The sequence below is a fragment of the Lagenorhynchus albirostris genome, chromosome 10 (assembly GCF_949774975.1).
Source record: "Lagenorhynchus albirostris chromosome 10, mLagAlb1.1, whole genome shotgun sequence".
Taxonomy (NCBI): domain Eukaryota; kingdom Metazoa; phylum Chordata; class Mammalia; order Artiodactyla; family Delphinidae; genus Lagenorhynchus; species Lagenorhynchus albirostris.
In genome coordinates, this window is record NC_083104.1 from 31,192,648 (window position 1) to 31,213,166 (window position 20,519).

Genomic DNA, 20,519 nt, shown 5'->3' on the forward strand with positions numbered 1-20,519 from the left:
ACTGCTCTACAAATCAAGACATAGAAGCTTGTGAAAAACTCAGTGCTTCCTAAGCAGCATCCCCTCCCAACTCAGAATGACTTTCTCTAAATATTCACCATCTGGATAAATCAAACAACTCACATTTGATCTTTCTTACTTCCCTTACGTGTTATTTTCCATCACATCGCAGAGGAATTTTGCTCAGGGTTTATAAGGTCATATGAACTGTGGCCTACCTAAGAGCTGCCCTAAAAATTGATTGTAGCCTAGAAATCGACTGCTTGTGGAGCCTTCCATTAATCCTGTTCTATTTATGTAGTGTCCACATTTGTCTTGGGTTTTCTTACGATTTTGCTCCAACTCAAAATTTCTCTGAAGATGTCGAGAATTCTAGCCTCTGCTGTGTTTGTAATCCATATGAAGAAAAGCCAAGAACAAAGGAAGTGAAACATCTGGGACACTGGAGATACTCAACTGCAGCCCAAGAGTAATTCCACAGCATTTGCATTCTGTTCAAATAGAGCCAGTTAATAAATTATGCCAGTACATGAGGCATTCAGAGTGGCACAACTGCTCAGAGTGACTGTCAACCTTTGGTGGAGTATGTTTTAATATAAAAACTTAATAGATGTAATTTAGTAGCAATTTTCTTTGGGAGTAAATTGGTCTCTTAATCATACTCTGAGAACATAGAAGAAAAATGACTAACAATTCAGCACAAAATGAAAACCTGTGGTTACCTAAGAGGTACGAATGTGCATTTAGCAGTTTCTTCTTTTTCTAGCTGAATACACAAGATGAATGGTGGCTGTGGTGAGGCTTTCTCCCTGCTGCTACTTAAGATTTGCTGCCCAGAAAAAGAAATGAGTGGCACTTCACCAATATGGAAATGTTTCTAATAGAATATAAAAAGCTGTTAAGCAATTTTCCAGTACATTAGACTGAAATTGCTTAAGATGGGTATACATTTCTGTGGCAATCAAACATTACATAAATTGCAGTCTTATAATGCCCCTATGTGGAAAGTGCTAGTACAATTTGGCCTCATATTTTAGTCAGTACTTTTGTACTCACTTCCACTTGTGACCCTGTACAAAGCCACTTCGCAATTACCTGGAAGGAGACTTCCTGATTTGAGGGTCACCCATGCTTTCATTAGAAGAGCCATTCTTTCTGGCAACTTGTACAGAGCTCAAAATGAAAAAGCCAACCAGCTAGTTTTTGTTAGTCAGCTTTAACAGAGCATGAGAGGTCTGAGAATCTTGGCTCTGAGTAAAAACAACAAGTCATTGTGTACAGATAAGTATCCCTAACTTCTTGCCTGCTTCTCTATTCCAACTTTTTATTGGTTTACAAAGATCACTGGTTCACAAAGAAGACCATGACATCTACTGAGCACAAAAAAAAAAAAAAAAAAAGAAATGCTCATATTGAGAAGCTACTTTAAGTTACAGAGTATTAATCAGCTATCCACCAGATCTGACATCCATCCCTCCCCACCGTACTTGACTTGCACATGATGTTTCATTTTTAGAATAACTCTTTCAGTAATTCTGCTCTGAAGACAAATAATCACTGAATGTCAGCTTAGAAAAAGTGTAGGCAATAGGTATGGGTAGAAGTCATCAAGTAACAGCAAAGGGGAAAACACTACAACTGTAGCAAGGGAATAAGATCTAGAACATTCTGAATATAAACAGAATTATATAGAATAGTGGTTCCAAACACTTTACTGCCACATAACAAGATATCATTATAGAAACTGAAAGTGTTCCAGTATGGGAACATTTTAAGACCCACAGGGTGATGGAAAAAATGCCCTGGAGCCAGGCAGGGCTATTTGAATCCCAGCTCTACTGCATATTACCTGTACAACCTTGGGCAAGTCACACCACATCAGTCTGTTTCCTTGCCTATAAAATGGAACATTAACTTCATAAAACTGTTTAAAGGATTAGAATTAATGTAGAAAATTGCCTTATCATTGAAAGAATGGCAGCTTATAGTATTAATGATTACATCACACTCTACTTATGAACCCATGCTTCAGGACTGCTGCTAAGTCCCAGAGAATGAGTTCTGCAGGAGTATACAGTCTTAGCTTCAAGTCTCTATTTTGTGACTTAAGTTTCCCATTTTGTTTTTCAATGTCATATCAAATTTTAGGCATGTATAGTATTTCACCTATAAATACACCTTCTTCAGGTGGATCTAAATCTACACATGCTGCCCATTTTGAAACTCATGATAATGGCATCCTTGCTTCTCACTCTGATTTTGGTATTTTCATCTCACCAACAAACTAGAGTATGGTACAGTATTAAAGTTTAAAATACTCACTTTATTTATACACATCACTGCCCTCTAGTGACTAGAATAATTCCTTCTAGTAGTCTGACCCCCTTGATGTAAAAAATAAATTAAAAATCTAGTTACTCATCCACCAGCAGGAAGAAAAAATCTTTTTCCAGGAAATCTTGGTTGATGCAACCAATTAAACCTGATCTTACCTTCCTCATCAAAGCTTCTAGCTGTGGTCTGAGCCACCACCTAAAGCTACAGAGCACAGGTGGACCACCTGTATGTTCTACTATAGATTCTTGTCTTAATAGTGTTGGCTATGTTGGGCATGACCAGTTAGTAATAACACATTAGGCACATTTCCTCTCTAATACCCCTCAGCTCTTAAGAACGTGGCCTCCACAGTGTTCCTCAAATTTTTTACCTTATAATTTTTTAAATAAAAGCATATATTATTTATATAAGGGGGGACCCCACAGTATTTTCAAGGGAGAGATAAACAAATCTGGATTACTAAAATAGGAGCTTTGCATTCAAGATCTATTCCAAGTTTAGAATACCAACAGAGATTGGCTGACATCCTGAAAGACTGGTCTGTTCTCTAACTTTTGGCCAGTTAGCACCAAACTCAGGAAAACCTCTAACCTTATTCACAGAAGAGAATGGGCAATAGTAGTAGCTACTGTTTATAAGCTAGACCTTGTGCTTAACTATTTGTATCTGTCACCTCCAACAATCCTGTGTGGCAGGTGTTTTTATCCTGTTTTATACATGAGACCAAGAGAACTTACATAGCTGAGTCCAAATCTGCACATAAGCCCTCCTCCGATAACAGGAAAACCATCTGAAGGGCAAGTGACACTGAACATTGAACAAATTACCATCTTGGTGTAAACAGTAACAAATTACAATAAACTCTGACCCAGAAACTGCTGAAGAACAGAATCTAAGAATATTTACTAGTAAAAGATAGGTGTTCAAAGATGACCTATCTTCTTCAATAATTAAATGCTAGCTAGTTATAAATTCAGTGAGAAACTTATTCTACACAGATATAGGTAGGTTTCTCTTATCCAAATGCAAATCTAATCAGGTCTGAAATCCTAAAAGTAGAACATTAAGCTAAATGATAACTCTCCCAATATTTTTTCAGTTTTTGGTTTTTTTTTAATGGCACCTCATGGGAGCCTGGACACAATGTCCAACCTTAGAATCACCTATGATTTTCTTTTTTTTTAATTAATTAATTAATTTAGTTAGTTATGGCTACGTTGGGTCTTCGTTGCTGCGCGCGGGCTTTCTCTAGTTGCAGAGAGCAGGGGCTACTCTCTTCGTTGTGGTGCTCGGGCTTCTCACTGTGGTGCCTTCTCTTGTTGCAGAGCACGGGCTCTAGGTGTGGGCTTCAGTAGTTGTGGCACGCGGGCTCAGCAGTTGTGGCTCACAGGCTCTACAGCGCAGGCTCAGTTGTGGTGCACAGACTTACTTGCTCCACGGCATGTGGGATCTTCCTGAACCAGGGCTCGAACCCGTGAACCATGCACTGGCAGGCGGATTCTTAACCACTGTGCCACCAAGGAAGCCCCACCTCTGATTTCGTCTAGTCACTTTTTCTTTGCTTTTTTTTTTGGCTGTGTCACACAGCTTGCGGGACCTTAGTTCCCCAACCAGGGACTGAACTCGCACCCACGGCAGTGAAAGCCCAGAGTCCTAACCACTGGACCATCAGGGAATTCCCTATAGACAGATGATAAATATACTTAAGCCTGTGTGATGCATAAGGCCAAAGCATAAGTGGACAATGGAACACCCCTCTATCAGCTCCCCTCCACCAATGTGGGTTTATGGGTCCATCAGCCCCTCCTTGGTGAAGAACAGCAATCCCTGTTTTCCTCAGAGGCTGTTCAATAACAGTAACACTGATGTCTGAACTTGCATCTTTAAAGACATATTTCAGGATGTGGGAGCTTCTGGGACCATAACTTTAACCCAGCCTTCCATAACAGTCTTTTTACTTTCTAGTACAAAACATGACACTGCAATAATAGCAAGGAACCGCTTCAGCTTTTTCACTTCTGCAGAAGCTAAAACAACTTCCCCAACATATAAAGGCGCTGGAAAGTTAATTTCCTGGGAAAGAAATACACAGCCTGGCCCTGGCATTTTAGTACCTAGGAGAGCTGAAATAAGTCCATTGATCAAAACTCCATGTACAATCGTCTTTCCAAATCTGGTGTGTTTTGCAAAATCTTCATCCAAATGCAAAGGATTGACATCCCCTGTTAATTCTGAGAAGATAGCCACATCCCTCTGTGTGAAGGCCCTACTGAGTTCAGCCCGGTCTCCAACTCTGATGTGCACATGCTGTAAGTGCTGCCTGTTTAGCACTGCTTGGTTCAGGCAGATACTCCTCTGAAGCCTACCCCACCCAAGGCGATGGCTAGAAATTACTGGGAGCATCTTCAGAGGTCTCCAATTCCATCAACAGGAGCTTTTAGGCTGTTTCAGTCTTCACACATTATGCTGGCACCAAAATGTACTTTTGAGAGCGAGGAATACTTCTGAAATTGAAGACTACTCAATTCAATACTAGTTCTCTACTGTTACCAGATAATGCAAGGAGAAATGGAGAAACCTATAAGAGAAAGAAAAAGTTTAAGGCAGTATCAGGAGAAAACTGCACCACAACACAGTACAATGTAGAAACATGCCCTATTCTATAGGATAAGCCAAAGTGAGGTAGTAGCATTTTAAAGAGCATCCTGAGAGCTAGCCTTAGATAAATAAGTGGTCATGATAAACTCAGAAAGAGCATTCCAATACATTAGGCGCTAGGCATTAAGCAACAAAAGTTAAGACTTTTCCACAGGTGTTCCAAGTTTTATTCCCAAACCTCCCCCATAAAATTTAAAACCTAAGTGCTTTGTCTCACATTTTTGTAATTAATGAAGCCCTGAATTTTCCCCTCCCAGCTGGATGATGTTAACAACACTAGATTTATGCAAGCGCAAAAATGAGACACATATTAATAAGTAGTTTGGTCTACTACTCAGCTCATTTGGAATATGTGAAGGAATGGTCTTTACCTGAATCACTCTGAAAGCGCATTTCTTGCCTTTATAGGATCCTAACAGGGTCAAAGAGCTCCACAATTTGACAAGACCACTACGGAAAGATCGAGAAAGCGTTAAGTAAAGATTTGTCCCTGCAACATCTCCCTAGTACTTTTGTTTATGATGGTCCAGAAAGTAGTTTCTACCAGAAAACCTATTTAAAATAAGAAAACTTTAAAAATAAAAGCACAGGGCTTCCCTGGTGGCGCAGTGGTTGAGAGTCCACCTGCCGATGCAGGGGACACGGGTTCGTGCCCCGGTCCGGGAAGATCCCACATGCTGCGGAGCGGCTGGGCCCATGAGCCATGGCCACTGAGCCTGCGCGTCCGGAGCCTGTGCTCCGCAACGGGAGAGGCCACAACAGTGAGAGGCCCGCATACCGCAAAAATAAATAAATAAATAAATATAAAATAAAAAATAAAAGCACAGTATGTCAAAGGCAAAGAAAAACATGAACCTCAATCAGGAATGTTTCTAAAATATACACTTCTGAGTTTGCAACCCTGACTATCAATTGGGAAACATTATAGTTGTAAGCAAATCACAAGTTTGGCTCTCTAGGGTGTAAGTTCCTGGTGGATGAATGTTCATATTCTCCCCAATTTAAACTTCCAAAAGCTGGCTGGAGTTCACAATGACAAAATTCTTCTCATTCTCAGAGGAGAGCACCTTTGCTCTTTTTTTGCCATCCGTCTCTCTGCTCTGTTAAACTAGAAGTGTTCCACTGTCTGTCGTACCTGCTGCATATTCTCAAGATGGCTGACAAGGTCTTCTCTTCGTAGGTTAGAATGTCCAAGGGTAAAGCAGCATCAACCTAAGTAAGGAATAATGCTGTCAGCAGAGTATTATCATCATTACTCTTGAACTCTAATAACTAATTCTGTCAACTGCTTTTCTTCTCCAAAAAATCAGTATTTTATTTAATGGATTGGAGTACTGGGCCTGCTTTTTTATAACTTCCCCCTGCCTGGAACATTCTTCCTGTACCTCTTCATATTGCTAAGGCCTCTTTACCTTTCACAAGTCTTCGTTTAAATTGCTCCTTCCTTGATTCCCAAGATTAAGCTCAACTGCTTGCTACGCTCTTTCACATACAGGACCCACATACTTCCTATTTCAAGATACTCATCGTTCTTGCCATTAATTGTTCAAGATGGTTTCCTATTAAAATAACCAAGACCATGAGGCAGAAGCCATGTCTGTTTGTTTACAACTACATCCCTAGGAACCAGGTTTTATACTTGACATATAGAGGGTGCATGGATTTTTTTTCTCATACTTTTTATTTTGAAAAATTAGTCACATGAGATTGCAAAAAAAATGTGCAGGAAGATTCCATGCACCCTTCACTCAGCCTCCCCCAGTGTCAACATCTTGCATAACTACAGTACAATATCAAAACCAGAAAACCGATAATAATAAATCAGAGCTTATCCCAATTTTGCCAATTATACATGCACTCATATTTGTTTACATGTATATGTGTGTAGTTCTATGCAATATTACCATACAGGTAATTTAAGTATTACCATTATCACGATAAAGAGCTATAGCATCACAAGGCTCTCTCCTTCGACCCCCTTTACAGCCATACCCGCCACTCCTCCTCATCCCTAAACCCAGGCAAACACTTATCTTTCTCTAGATTATATAATTATGATAATTATGTTATTTCAAGAGCATTATATACATGGAATCACCCAGTATATTACTTTTTGGGATTGGCTTTTTCACTCAGCGTAATTCTCTAGAGATTCCGTCAATTTGTCAGGTGTATCTATGGTTTATTCCTTTTCATTACTGAGTATATTCCACGGTATGAATGTACCATAGTTTGTTTAACTATTCACCCACTGAAGGGCATGTGGCTTATTTCTATTTTGGGGCTCTTACTAATAAAGGTGCTATGAACACTTGTGTACACGTTTTTGTGTGGACATAAGTTTTCATTTCTCTGGGATACACAGCCAGGTATGCAATTGCTGGGTTGTAGGGTAGTTTAAAAACAACTACCATAGTTTTTTAAAGGAAACTGCCAAACTGTTCCAAAGTGGCTGCACCATTTTACATGCCCACCAGCAACGTATGAGTGATTTAGTTTCTCTGCATCCTCACCAGCATTTAGTGTTATCACTATTTTTCATTTCAGTCATTCTGCCAAGTGTATAGTAATGTGTCATTGTGGTTTTAATGTGCATTTCCCTAATGGCTAATGATGCTGAACATCTTTCCATACCTGTGCTTCTTTGCCAACTGTACACCCTTTTTAGTGAAATGTCTGTTCATATCTTTTGCCCATTTTTAAGAATATTTTTTTGGATTTTGGCTGCACCGCGCCATGCCATGTGGCACGCGGGATGGTTCCCCAACCAGGGATAGGACCCGAGCCTCTGCGGTGAAAGCGCCGAATCCTAACCACTAGACCACCAAGGAACTCCCACTTTTGCCCATTTTCTAATTGGAGTGTTTGAGTATTTTTCTTTACTACTGAGTTTTAAGAGATCTTTATATATTCTAGATATTAGTCCTTTGTCAGACATGTGGTTTACAAATATCTTCCCCCCAGTCTGTAGTCTGTTTTTCAGCCTCTGAACCAAATCTTTTGCAGAGTAAACGTTTTTATTTTGATGAGTGCTTGATAGATTTTAATTTGATAGAATATGTATCAGGAAATAATTTCCTGAGAATCATCTGTCTTTGTTCTCTCTTCAAAACTCTACTTGTTTTCAATTGAATGCGAAAACAGACTACTCAAAGTGCTGGTCTGTGATAAGGAGCTGCGCCAGAGTGGAAATCAACAATATCAGTGAGCACACTGTTTATTTCAGCTCAGTTTTTTTTCATTGGAGACTGTCTCAGTAAAGGAAACGGTGTGCTCATTTACATTCTGGTACAAGCCACAACAGGCAAAAAAACCCCCAAAAACCCCAGCAGTTTGCAGGTTGCCAGTCTACACCATACTTTGAGTTGCACTACACTAAACATTTGTCTAACAAGTTCTTGTCAACTAGAAGGCATATGAGAACAAACCTACACAAAACTCATCACTTCTGAAAGTCTGCTTCTGCAATTTCAAATGTGGTTTTAAAGTTTTAAAATAATGTTGGGAAAAGTGTCCTTTCACTATGTCTTACAAAGACCTTAGGAGTGCTCAAACTACCAAGTGATTCCATACCTCTCCAAACAGGTCTTTCAGGGCTGAAATAAGCAGCTGTTTGAACTGTGCAGCATTCAGTCCAATGCCATGATCTTGAAATTCTCTGTAAAAAATATTTTTTAAAAAATGCATTGCATTAAATTTCATGCCATTCACATTCATAAAAGAGTAGTCAAAAATAAAACTCAGGAGACTGAACTTACAGGTGGACTTTCATGTAGTGGTGCTCAGAGGGATTTCTGTAAACTATTCTTTCATATGCGGCAGCTGGGGCTGGCATCTTTTCCAGTGCTGATCACACCTACGTGAAGGGTCAAGGGGGCTAGAAATTACCAAGACACAAGCTATTTTTCACTTTTTTAATGAGAATTTGACCTATATGATTTTTTAAAAGAACTCTTAGTACAATAACTTATCTAATTCTGGTCAAACTGATGTTACCCATACAGACACAATGGAAGTTTCTATATTTTATATATGCCAGACCACTGTACTCTTATTTAATCCCAGCAAACATTTTCCCTTACTGAGTACCCAGCTCTGTGCTAAACACTTTACATGACTTAGGTCATGTCTTCAAAATGATCCCATGAGCTAAAAGCTATCAGTATTCCCATTTTTGAGAAGTGAACGCTGAGGCTCAGCAAAGATAGCTAACACCTGCCCAGAGGCACACAGAGATTCCAACCACTCCTGAGCTGCCTCAAGACCACTCTGGCATGATGCCTATTCATACCAAAAAAAAAAAAAAAGTAAAAAGCGTAAAGGAGTAAAATCTGGGACCGAAGACCCTCTTCTTATTTACTCTGTCAACATAGAACACTAACAGAAGAATGAGGGGTGGTAGTTCTCCTGGCCTCCCGCACGTTGGATTTGCCTGTTCTCTGTCTAGAAGCCAGGCCTGTACAGGGCTATTTGGCAGCGCTGCAAAAGACTGAGCTTAAACAGCAAAGGTCTTAAGAAGAATTCTGGAACGGACACTCAAGCCATTTCTAACAGATCTGGAACTTTCAAGAACTCAGAACATGCTAGTCCCCCTGGAGAGAATCCCTGTCCTTTGGCTCCACCCCTACCTCACTCTCACTCTGGATAGCTCCTACTCATCTTTCAAATTTTAACTTAAAGTTCACCTCTTCCAGGAATACTGCCTCTTCAGGGAGGTCTTCTGTGACACCCTAAGTTAGGTACTCTTGTTACACAATCTCTTAACATTGTCTATTTGTTTAACATCTGGTTCTCCCACTAAAGGGACCAGGAAACTGAGGCCGAACCAAGGAAAGGGACTTTTCCAAGGTCACATAGCTATAGACCAGCATTTACAAAAACCTCTCTGGGCCCACTTCCAACTACCCCCAAATGATGACCTCAAGAGAAAATGAGAAGTCAGGGTCAAGCAGGTACATCCAACCATCCATTCAACTAACACGAATATTTACTGAGTTTGGCACAGAGTATTCATCACTTTCTGAATACAGGACTGATCAAATGGTGGTAGTGTGAGGCCTGTATGTTCAAGAGTTATCTTTGGTTTCAGGACTGCAGCAATAGTTACCTGGTGCTTCTTTCCCCATCACCAGAGTCTCCCCGACTAAAGGGGCAAGGAGAACAGGACCCTCAGTCATTCCATTCATTATCCGGCACACGATAGGTGTTTTTTAAGTGTTACGGACTACCCTAGAGGAGTTGGCTGCTTGAGGTAGGGGAGTGAGACTGGACTGAGGCTTAGGATGCCAATAACAGCAAAGATTTCAGGACTACTCTGGAAATGGATAACGGTGATAGTTGTACAACAACGTGAATGTACTTAATGCCAATGAACTGTACAGTTAAAAATGGTAAATTTTAGGTTATGTTTATTTTACAAAAAAAAAAAGACTGAAAGAGCAAGTGTTTATTGAGCAGTCACCTCTGACAGGGCTGAGCCTCAGGGTGAGTGATAGCTCTGCCCTCTTCAGGTTGTCCTGAGATTAAAGGAGATGGTGCTTGTGAAACCCTCCCTACAGCCCGGCATATTCACCAGGCTCACCAGGAAAATGTGAGCACTTCCATGGTGGCTGTCATCATCATCTTTGAAGTCAGCCTTTTTGGTGGCTGTAGGGATGCTCATTACCTGATCTACTAGTAATAGGTGTCCCTGCTTCCCTCCCCAATCTAGTCTCTACAGCAGCCTGAGTGACCCTACTAAAAACCATCCAAGCCACATCATTCCTCTGCTCAAAACCTTGCAAAGATTCCCGTTTCAGAGTAAAGCCAAAGCGTTTACAGCCGTGATCTGGACCACTGGTTCCTCCCACCACCTTGACCCCACGTCCTACCGCTCTCCCCTGCTCAGTCCCACCACACAGGCCTCCTAGCTTTTTCCCTCCCGCCTCTGGGCCTCCCTCCTACTTTTCCACATGCTGTAAATACTCTTCCTCCAGATAGCCACACGGCTCATTCCCTTGCCTCCTTCATGGCTTTGCTTAATTTCATTCCTCCATTTATTCCAGTAGCATTTAGATCTAATGTCATCCCCCCATGCCACTGCTCTACTTCTTCCTCATAGCATTCACCACCCTCTAACATAACTGTGAAATTCATTTATTCTTTATTCGTACTTCCCTCCCCCGCCCTATTAGAATATACATTCCAAAAGAAACAGGCATCTTTCTGTCTTGTTCTCTGATGTTTCCCGAAAACCTAAAACAATACATCGCATACAGCAAGCATTCAATATATAACTTTGGGACGAAGTCAACGATTTACAAAAAAACCCAGAATCCTCGATCCCGTACTGTTGGGCACTTAAGTCGTTTTCAACTTTCTTAGACTAACGTCCGCCATTGATTTAGCGCCCACCTGGAGGCCGGGCGCTTGCGCTCTGCACACGTGACCCGTTCGGTCCTCTCAGCCGCCCTCCGCGACTAAGACCGCGTTGTAGAGAAGCCCGCGGAGGTTGGCGGCCCAGCCTCGCCTTCAGCTCTTGGCGTCCGCGGCCGGAGCGGTAGGTACCGCTAACCGCTCCTCGCTGCCCGCCGTCCTTCCGCCTTGCGCATGCGCCCCAGGCGCGCGCGTCCATACGTCACCAGTGCGGCCAACTGAGCCCACTCCCGGAAAACAGCCGCCCTGCTATCCGCCTACCCGCTCTCCGTCGGACTGGTCTGACGCCTCCCGGACTCCTTTTCCCTGCAAGAATCCACCAAGACTTGGAGCTCCCCCGAAGCCTACGGCCCGAACTCCGGGGTGTTTACGTTTGGCTCCTCTGTCCCGCCCCCGGATGTGTGACGTCTAGAGAGGATATGACGTCACCGCGCGAAGTTCTCCTAAGGACCCAGGCGTGACTCTGAATCTGAGACTCTCCATGCTTAGTGCCCTCTAGTGCCCACGCTGCAGAAAGCCGTGTGCGCAAATGTCTGCATAGGGTAAGGGACTCAGGGCATGTTTATTGTGCCCGAGAGCGTGCTTCGTAATCATTCATTTATCTATGCCTTCATTCGTTCAAAAAATTTATATCTAGCGTCTCTTCTGCTGAGCATCTCCTAAATAAAGCAATCCCCAAGGACAGAACCGGTTCTCAGTGTCTCTTGTGGCTCCCAGCGCATAGTAGGTGTTCTGTCTGGGTTGACATAAAAAAACCCAGATGGTCCTATTTCCGAATGTAAGCCAAGTTTCATCTATTCGTTTATTGAGTAAGTACTTGCTGAGCCCCTATTATGTGCTAGGCACTGGCAACAAGACGATATGGCCCCTGCACTCGTGAAACATATCGTGTGTATTCAATAATCAAGTGCTTACTTTGTGCCAGGTACTATGCAAAAAACTTTATATATGTTATCTCATGGAACTCTCACACAGTCGTAAAGTAACTATTATTACGATCATCCCCATTTTACAAAGGTGGAAACTGAGGTACAAGAGGCTAAGTTACTTGCCCAAGATCACAGTTATAAGTGGTGGATTGGGCCATCTGACTTCAGATGGTTTTCTCCACACGGCACCGTATTACCACCAATTGTGTGATATGAGTCAGGGGTATACATGGGAGAGGGCCTCGGGGCTGCCAAAACTTAAGTGTAAAGCCCATGAGGTTGGGGCCTTGTCTTTGTTGGCTCACCACTGCTATCCTGTGTCTGGCACTCAACTCCTACCGCGTTCTCTGAAAACTGAGTTCCCTTGACAAGTTTATGATTAATCTCCCTATCCAAAACGTTATTCCCTTTCTTGTCCCACCCCTGTTCCCCTCAGGATTGAAGGGTAGCAAAGAAAAGGGGGGACTGAAACCAAGCACGACCCTGTGGAGCCTTCCCGGCTACAAAATTCCTTCCATGTCTAACTACGAGAGAATTAATCTTGCTTGTTTGAGAATTCCAGGGGCTGAACTTAAGGAGGTGGAAGCAGACCAACCCTGGAATAAATTACTAATTGAGTACACATTAAAAACACCAAGATGACACTGACCAGACCACTGCACGACCCATCTCAAGATGATTATTGGAGCTGACCGTGCTGTTCTGCACGTAGCCCCCTGCTTGTGCACTCCTGAAACAACTCCCTTTTAAAACCTTTGTCCTCGAACCCACAACTAGGAGATGGTCTCAGACATTAGTCCACCATTTTCGCAGGTTGCTGGCCTCCTGAACAAAACAACTTTTTTCACCAACACTTGTCTCTCGAGTACTGACCTTTCGAGCGGCAAGCAGTCAAACTTGGGCTCAGTACCTGCCTCATCCAGTTACACATATGTCTGTGTCTATGTGTGCACACACATACATATATACATAAGTATAATGTCTAGAAGAGTTCCAAGTGGACTGATGGAAGACAGGTGGGGCTGTGTGGAGGGTATAGGAGATGCTCACAATGTTTTAGCATTCATTTTGTTTGATTTATTTTAAAGTGACAGGGCATCACTTTTATAATACTGATAATTGTTAAATAAAATTCAGGACTTGCCCCTAATGGTCACCAGGTGGAGCCGTGGACCACACCCATCTGGATGTCTCTCTTTCCACCTTGGAAGAACAGACTCCTCCTCAAGATGTCAGCTCCAACCCCCACCCACCAAGGTAAGAGAGAGGGGGCAGGGAGTGCAGGTTCACTGTCCCTTATCTGCAATCCTGAAATCCAAGAAAAATCCAGAAACCAAATCTTTCTTCATCTGGCAAAATGCTTAATCCTACCTGAGGTGAAGCTCTTTATAGCTTTTGTCCCATTTGCTGTGGATATGCATAGAGCATACAGCAGAAATACGAATGCATTGGATCATGTAAAGCTGCCCCAGATCCCACTGGGGGTGTTGCACAACGTATGGTATACATAAAATACCACCTCTGTAAAGTCTGAAATTTCTGAATTCGGTATCACATCTGGCTCTGTGAGATGTGGTAAGGGACTGCAGACCTACACTCACACTAATAGTTGCCCTTCAGCAACAGTTACCCAATTCCAGCCAGCTTTCACCTTGGGTCACTGGGATTGTCACCATGGTGCCACTTCCTGCCCCTAAGAATCCCTTCATCTCCTCTCATCCCCTGCTGGAGCTTGGCAGCCTTCTACATGTGCCCTGAGGTTCCTAGTCATTGTACTGAGGGTTTAGAGACCAAAGATCCAGAAACCATGGAAAGAAAGTTTCCTCCAGGAGCCAAGAGAGAGGGGCTGTCCTGTTGCTCAGAGGACATCCCCTCCCTCACCCTGACTAGACTTATGGTCCCACAAGACCCTCATCCCATCACAGGCACTGGCAACCCCAGGCCCACATCCTGGTGATCTCCAGCCCAGAGAGCAACACTGGGCCCCAAGGGTAGCTGGAGATACCAGGACAGCAGCCCCAGCACCGCTGCCCTCTGGCCCTGACCGTGGCAGGTAACTTGAGGACATTTCCACTGCACCATCTGTGACCACTCGCACTGCTTTTTTGCCTCCTTTCGAGGAATGGAAGGGTTGTATGAACGTCATCCAGTGTTGGAGGGATGAAAGGGGGAGGGAGAAGCAGCTGATGGGAAAGCCCAGTCTGTATGGTTAAAGGAGTGACGCTGGAAGATTTGAAAGATTGACGGATCAGAAGAATCAGGTTTCCAACTGTTAAGAGTGTCTGTGTGGGTGATGGAGACAGACGGGTATGAGACAAAATGATGAAACAGAGATAGGGCAAGGGGTGGGGGAGGAGAGACAGAGACAGAAAGACTTGGAAAGAGACAGAGAGAGACTATGAGAGTTTTTTAAAAAAATGCTCTCGAACCCGGCCTAAGAGTATTTCAGCAAACATTTCTGAAATAGACCCAATATATTGCTACTTTTTGAAAATTAATTAATTATTTATTTTGGCCGTGTTGGGTCTTCATTGCTGCGCACAGGCTTTGTCTAGTTGCGGTGAGCAGGCTTCCTTGTGGTGCGCGGGCTTCTCATTGTGGTGGCTTCTCTTGTTGCGGAGCACAGGTTCTAGGCACACGGGCTTCAGTAGTTGTGGCTCGTGGGCTCTAGAGCACAGGTTCAGTAGTTGTGGCGCAAAGGCTTAGCTGCTCCGCGGCTAGTGGGATCTTCCCGGACCAGAGCTGGAACCCATGTCGCCTGCATTGGCAGGGGGATTCTGAACCACTGCGCCCCCAGGGAAGTCCTAAATTGCTACTTTCAATAAAAGACTTGGTCAACCCAAGTTCACGTGCCTGAGGCACAGTGAGGCCAAACAAACTGAAAGGTCGGAGTTTGGAGCAGAGAAAGGTTTATGGCAAGGCCAAGCAAGGAGCAGGGGCAGCTCATGCTCAAAAGACCCAAACTCTCCAATGGCTTTGAGGGAAGAGCTTTTAAAGGCAACGTTTGGGGCGAGGGCTGCAGGGTGGACGACTTTCTTCCAATTGTTTGGTGGTGAGGTAACAGGTGATGCTTCAGGAATCCTATTCATCAACCTTCTGGTTCCAACCTGTCTGGGGTCTAGTGCTTGTGCTCAGCATGTAGTCACCATCCTCCACCTGCAGGAGGTGTAGGGTGGGTCCTTAGTTCCAGCCGAGCAACTCAAAGATACGTGTCGGATTGTTATGTATATCCCTCCAGGAGGAACTAGGACTGTGTTTTATTACTGAACTATTGTTTCTTAACTGCTTTTACTTTGTTTCTGCATTCCCTCACTTGCCTAATTAGTAACTTCTTGAATCTGCTCTTCAGGAACTCAGGGAAGGCCTAGGAGACTAAAGCCTTTTTCTACAAACAGGAAACAGGGAACACAGAGAGGCTTTTGTACCCCAAGGACTTCCATGGTGGTCCAGTGGTAAAGAATCCATCCTGCATTGCAGGGGGCCCGGGTTCAATCCCTGGTCAGGGAACTAGATCCCACATGCAGGGGCCCAAGGTGTGACCTCAGTGATCTGTGGTTGAAGCTGCCACACACTGGCCTGGTCTAGGCAAGCCAACAGGGCCCCAGGCTCTGCTGGAAATCGAGCAAGACAGCTCCTGCCTGAAACGGTGAAAGCACGGTTTTTGCAAGGCACCTTCAATCATAAACCAAGAGGCTTCTCTCTCTTTGTTATCTGTGTGAGCTTGGGCAAGACACTTTACCTCTCCATGCCTTGGTCTCCTTGGCTGTAAAATGGGCACAGTGTCCTATGTCCCTTTTAGGGCTGTGTGAGAGCTTGATAAGTTGATGCATGGAAAACACTTAGAATAGCGCCTGGCACATTTATATGATTCAGTCATGTAATTTACATGATTCAGCCTGGCCTGACATACATTACAATTTCCCAGTACTTTCTGGGGACCTCCTTTGGACAAAGCAACAACTAAGTTTCCCTGGGATGGCGAACTAGAAGATAGACTTACACACATGGGCAGCTCCATCCAATGTCTTGCATCAGTCACTCCTGGTGTCACTTCTGCCCAGAACAAGAAGCCCAGACTAACGGGCAGATTGGGTTCTAAACACTACTGGTCCCTCAGCCTCTTCAACATCTGCCTGGAGGCTCCATCCCTAGCAGCCTCGACAACCCTGCTCCAGGCAGTGAGGGAAGAGACCACTTATGATTCCTGGGGCTTTCCACTCTTATTTCAGAAGCTTCGGGCAGTCTTTGAGGGAGGGCTGTGATGATTGACCCCTTTCTTCTTTCTAAGACCGTCATTAAAGACACTCCAAAGGGCCCAGTGGGGCAGTAACCAGCAGGCTCTTCATAATCACAAAGGCAGGAAGTGGGGCTCAAGAGGGAGATGTGCTTTTCTGCTTTCGAGTCTTCCTAGCACCATGGGACCAGAATTGCAGGGCCAAGAGAGAAACTTGAAAACCCACTTTGCAGGTTTGTCAAAAACAACTCTCGGGCTTCCCTGGTGGTGCAGTGGTTAAGAATCTGCCTGCCAATGCAGGGGGGACACAGGTTCGAGCCCTGGTCCGGGAAGATCCCGCATGCCGCGGAGCAACTAGGCCAGTGCGCCACAGCTACTGAGCCTGCACTCTAGAGCCCACAAGCCACAACTAGAGAAAACCCGCGCGCATCAACGAAGACCCAGTGCAGCCACAAATAAATAAATTTAAAAAACAAAACTCTCAAGGGACTTCCCTGGCTGTCCAGTGGTTAAGACCCTGCGCTTCCACTGCAGGCGGTGTGGGTTCCAGTGACGTTTTCCAGTGACAGTGGAGTGCTTTCCACTTCCAGGTGGGAGCCGTGTCCTGCACACCTTGCCCACTATCCTTCCAGGTGGGATGGCCAGCACATGCCCCTTTCTGGATGACCCCACTGAGGGTGCAGTGCATTGGCTCCTTTGGACCTGATTCTTAGTTCAACCCAGGACATAACAATTCCTGCATCTAACAGGCTTAATGATCTGGGGTAGTTATCCCAGGTCTGGGGCTTCTTCAGGCTTCTTCTTCCCCAAGGAAACCATCTCTCCCTACTGAAACCTATCAAGACTGACTCCTCCCAGAGCCTTACTAGGCTCAGAATTTTTGGTGAATATGGGAGACTGGAACAAGCAACATGTCAAATATCTGCTTTCTTTTCTGCTTCATTGATTTTTGCTCTCATTTGTATTATTTTTTTCTAGGTTTGATTTATTTACTTTTTTTTTCTAGCTTCTTAAAATAGAAGCTTAAATTATTTATTTTTTAGCCTTTCTTCTTTTCTAATATACATATTTCAGCCTATAAATTTCCCTCTGAGCACTGCTTTAGCTGAACCCCACAAGTTTGATGTCACATTTTCACATCTCTTGTTTTTAAGATCTATATTCTACTCTTCCTTGATAAACTAAAATATTCAGACCAAGTCCTGAATTCCAATTTAGACCACAATGTTCACCAAAGTTCTCACTTTATTTCCAGAACTATATGGCTGCAGACTCTGTAAGAAGATTTGAAAGAGTGAATCTCCTGGGGAGTTTAGGTTCCTAAATGCCACAGAAGAGAGTCAAAAGGAACAGTTGGATGACTCATGCCTTTTGTTTTTGATATATAATTTCAGGACTTCCCTAGTAGCGCAGTGGTTAAGAATCTGCCTTCCAGTGGTTAAGAACCTGCCGGACACTGGTTCAATCCCTGGTCCGGGAAGGTCCTACATGCAGCAGAGCAACTAAGCCCGTGTACCACACTACTGAACCTGCACTCTAGAGCCTGTGAGCCACAACTACGGAGCCCATGCACCACAACTACTGAAGTCCTAATGCACCCTAGAGCCCATGCTCCGCAACAAGAGAAGCCACTGTGATGAGAAGCCCACGTACCACAACGAAGAGCAGCCCCCGCCTACCACAACTAGAGAAAGCCCGTGTGCAGCAACGAAGACCCAAATGCAGCCAAAAATAAATTTTAAAAAATTGATATATAATTTCAATTGAATAAAAATTGCAAACATGATTTCTGGAAATGAAAGTAGCAACTCATATAAGCAAGGTCTTCCAATGCCTGTAGAACAAGCCTTACTTTAAAAAACACATTTTAAAGTTAACAGAACGTCTGCCAACATTTGCACTTCATTAAGAGCTTAAAGACAGAAACCAGTAGAGGGATGGGATAGGGAGGGTGGGAGGGAGACGCAAGAGGGAGGAGATATGGGGATGTATATGTATAGCTGATTCACTTTGTTATACAGCAGAAACTAACACACCATTGTAAAGCAATTATATTCCAATAAAGATGTTAAAAAAACACCAAAAACCAGAAACCACTTGCATGTTGCTGATCTAGACTTATTAAATTTATTTTATGTCATTGTGGTCACTTTTACAGCAGTTTAGATTTATTTTCAATCACATTACTGTTCACAGAATTCACAGAATTCATTAACAATCTAGTATTTTACATCCAAGGGTTTTCAATAGCACAGCAAGATAGAAAAGAGGTGCTTGGGAGCGGAACCCGAGTCTGATTATTTAGATAGATGTCTAGAACATTATTGCTTTATTAGTTCTTTTTAAAAAATAATAAATTATTCCCAGGGAACCCACCCTGCCAGGTGTTCTTTGTACTGCAGCTGTCCCGGGTTCACTCAAGACATACCTGACACAGGGGTGCTGGTCAAATCACCCACCTGTGTTCTCTGCTGCTCTGAGAGCTGGCAAGGCAGAACACGCCCTTCTGCATGTGTAAATATTTTCTACAGCCTGCCGTGTTCCTCCGTGGTCTTGCAGTTGACGGGCTGCATTCACATATGGGACTCTACGTAAACTTAAATTAGACATAAACGGGAGGGGCTTGGTGAATGGGGACTAACGCTCCTAAAACAGCCACTGAGCATGCACGGGAGAGTGTCAGAAGCAACAGAAATACCTCGAGCCTCAGTCTGTGAGGAACATCTTAAAGAAAATGTCCTCGGTGGTTATGGTCCAATGTGGGCGCTTTGTGACATGAACTTGAAGACTTCTGGGTAGGTTTCATAGATGGGTTTTCTTATTTCGTTCCATGTGAATGTGCATTTTGTGAAAAACATCTTGGAGTTTTCCTCATGGCCCCCGAAGCTCCGTGGATCTGTAGAGACTGGGGCTGGAGGACTTGGCTTCCTCAGGGACGCTGGCGCTCCCACCGCATTTGGGGCAGGATCCCTGAGAAGTGGTGGCTGTGTCAGATTCTGGAGATGGGAGTGGATGCTGGGTGCGGAGCGCAGGCTGCCACTGGGGCCTCAGTCCAGCTTCTTGTCGTTGTCTGTGCTGTGCACAGAAGCTAAGAAGTCGACAATGAGCTTGGCTGTCTTCCTGGGTCTCTCCATCACCACCGAGTGCCCACAGTTTTCCAGGAGCTCCACCTGGCAGTTGGCAATCGACTTGGCCAACATGTCCGCCCCAGACACGTCGAGCACCTGCAGGATGAGAGAGGAAACTAGACGGAAAAGGTTCAGACCCCTGTGCGCTCTGTGGACAGAACTCCCATCCAGGCCTGGCAGGGGTGATTTTTAGGACGAAGTCACTTCAGTGTTGGGGCTTGTGGCTCTCTGACGGAAGTGACCACATGCCTCATGTTTTATCCTGCAGCTCGGCGCTAGGAGGTGTGCCGCTGGCGGCATTACTGAGGTGGAAACACAGACCCTGCCCTGAGGACATCCTGGTCTGGTGGAGAAGCCAGACAGGACAGCAGACAAATGCAGAACGATGTAGCGAGGACTCTGATCGGGGAGGATCCTGGGAGCTGAGAAACCACATGGGAGGGGAATTCACGGAAGAGGGAGCAGCCCAAGGGTGGGAGGTCATGGCAAATGCAGTGGACAGCAAGGAGTCTGGTGCTGTCTGAGTGGGGATGGATGTGGGGTGGGACAGAGGGGGCCCACTCTTCCAGCCACGCCGGGAGCCAGGCCTCAGTCTGAGGGCAGCTGGGGGCCGTGGAGCTGTGTCAAGGACAGCGGCCAGTGATGTGATCAGGCTGGGCCAGGAGAACGCACCCTGCCCCTGGACTAGGGGAGCCCAAGCTGTGGGGAGGCCACACAGGAGACGCGCAGAGGGAAAGACTAATTATCACAAGCTGGAGGAGTATCTCCTGAAGGTCCTTTGGGGGGTCCCTGAGCTGCGGGACCTCCGGCACTGAAGTT

At 44.4% G+C, this 20,519-nt stretch overlaps 3 protein-coding genes across 12 annotated transcripts in view; all 3 read right to left on the bottom strand.

Annotated features, from left to right (window-relative positions):
* Positions 1-2,302: 2,302 nt before the first annotated feature.
* On the bottom strand, positions 2,303-4,740 carry HTD2 (hydroxyacyl-thioester dehydratase type 2). The gene has a single exon (XM_060161464.1). It carries the CDS (start codon positions 4,738-4,740, stop codon positions 4,234-4,236), a length of 507 nt encoding a protein of 168 aa, XP_060017447.1. The 3' UTR covers positions 2,303-4,233.
* Positions 4,741-4,777: 37 nt separating this feature from the next.
* Positions 4,778-11,793, bottom strand: RPP14 (ribonuclease P/MRP subunit p14). Of its 4 annotated transcripts, none has more exons than XM_060161467.1 (6): positions 11,671-11,793; positions 8,754-8,851; positions 8,569-8,653; positions 6,131-6,207; positions 5,367-5,445; positions 4,778-4,915 (listed from the first exon to the last, which is right to left on the bottom strand). In XM_060161467.1, the coding sequence occupies exons 2-6, from the start codon at positions 8,828-8,830 to the stop codon at positions 4,859-4,861; spliced, it is 375 nt and encodes a 124-aa protein (XP_060017450.1). In that variant the 5' UTR covers positions 8,831-8,851; positions 11,671-11,793; the 3' UTR covers positions 4,778-4,858. The 4 variants fall into 4 exon arrangements, with proteins under 4 accessions (XP_060017450.1, XP_060017451.1, XP_060017449.1 ...); XM_060161468.1 differs by having other exon boundaries at positions 8,754-8,872; positions 11,671-11,766; XM_060161466.1 differs by lacking the exon at positions 11,671-11,793 and adding an exon at positions 11,389-11,651 and having other exon boundaries at positions 8,754-8,872.
* A 6,876-nt stretch (positions 11,794-18,669) lies between these two features.
* The window catches only part of ABHD6 (abhydrolase domain containing 6, acylglycerol lipase), a 114,690-nt gene continuing 112,840 nt past the window's right edge, over positions 18,670-20,519 (bottom strand). For all 7 annotated transcript variants that reach the window (XM_060161474.1, XM_060161473.1, XM_060161475.1 and 4 more), the window contains one exon: positions 18,670-19,796. In XM_060161474.1, the coding sequence (XP_060017457.1) occupies positions 19,620-19,796 (177 nt within the window). In that variant the 3' untranslated portion in view covers positions 18,670-19,619. The remainder of the gene's footprint in view (positions 19,797-20,519) is intronic.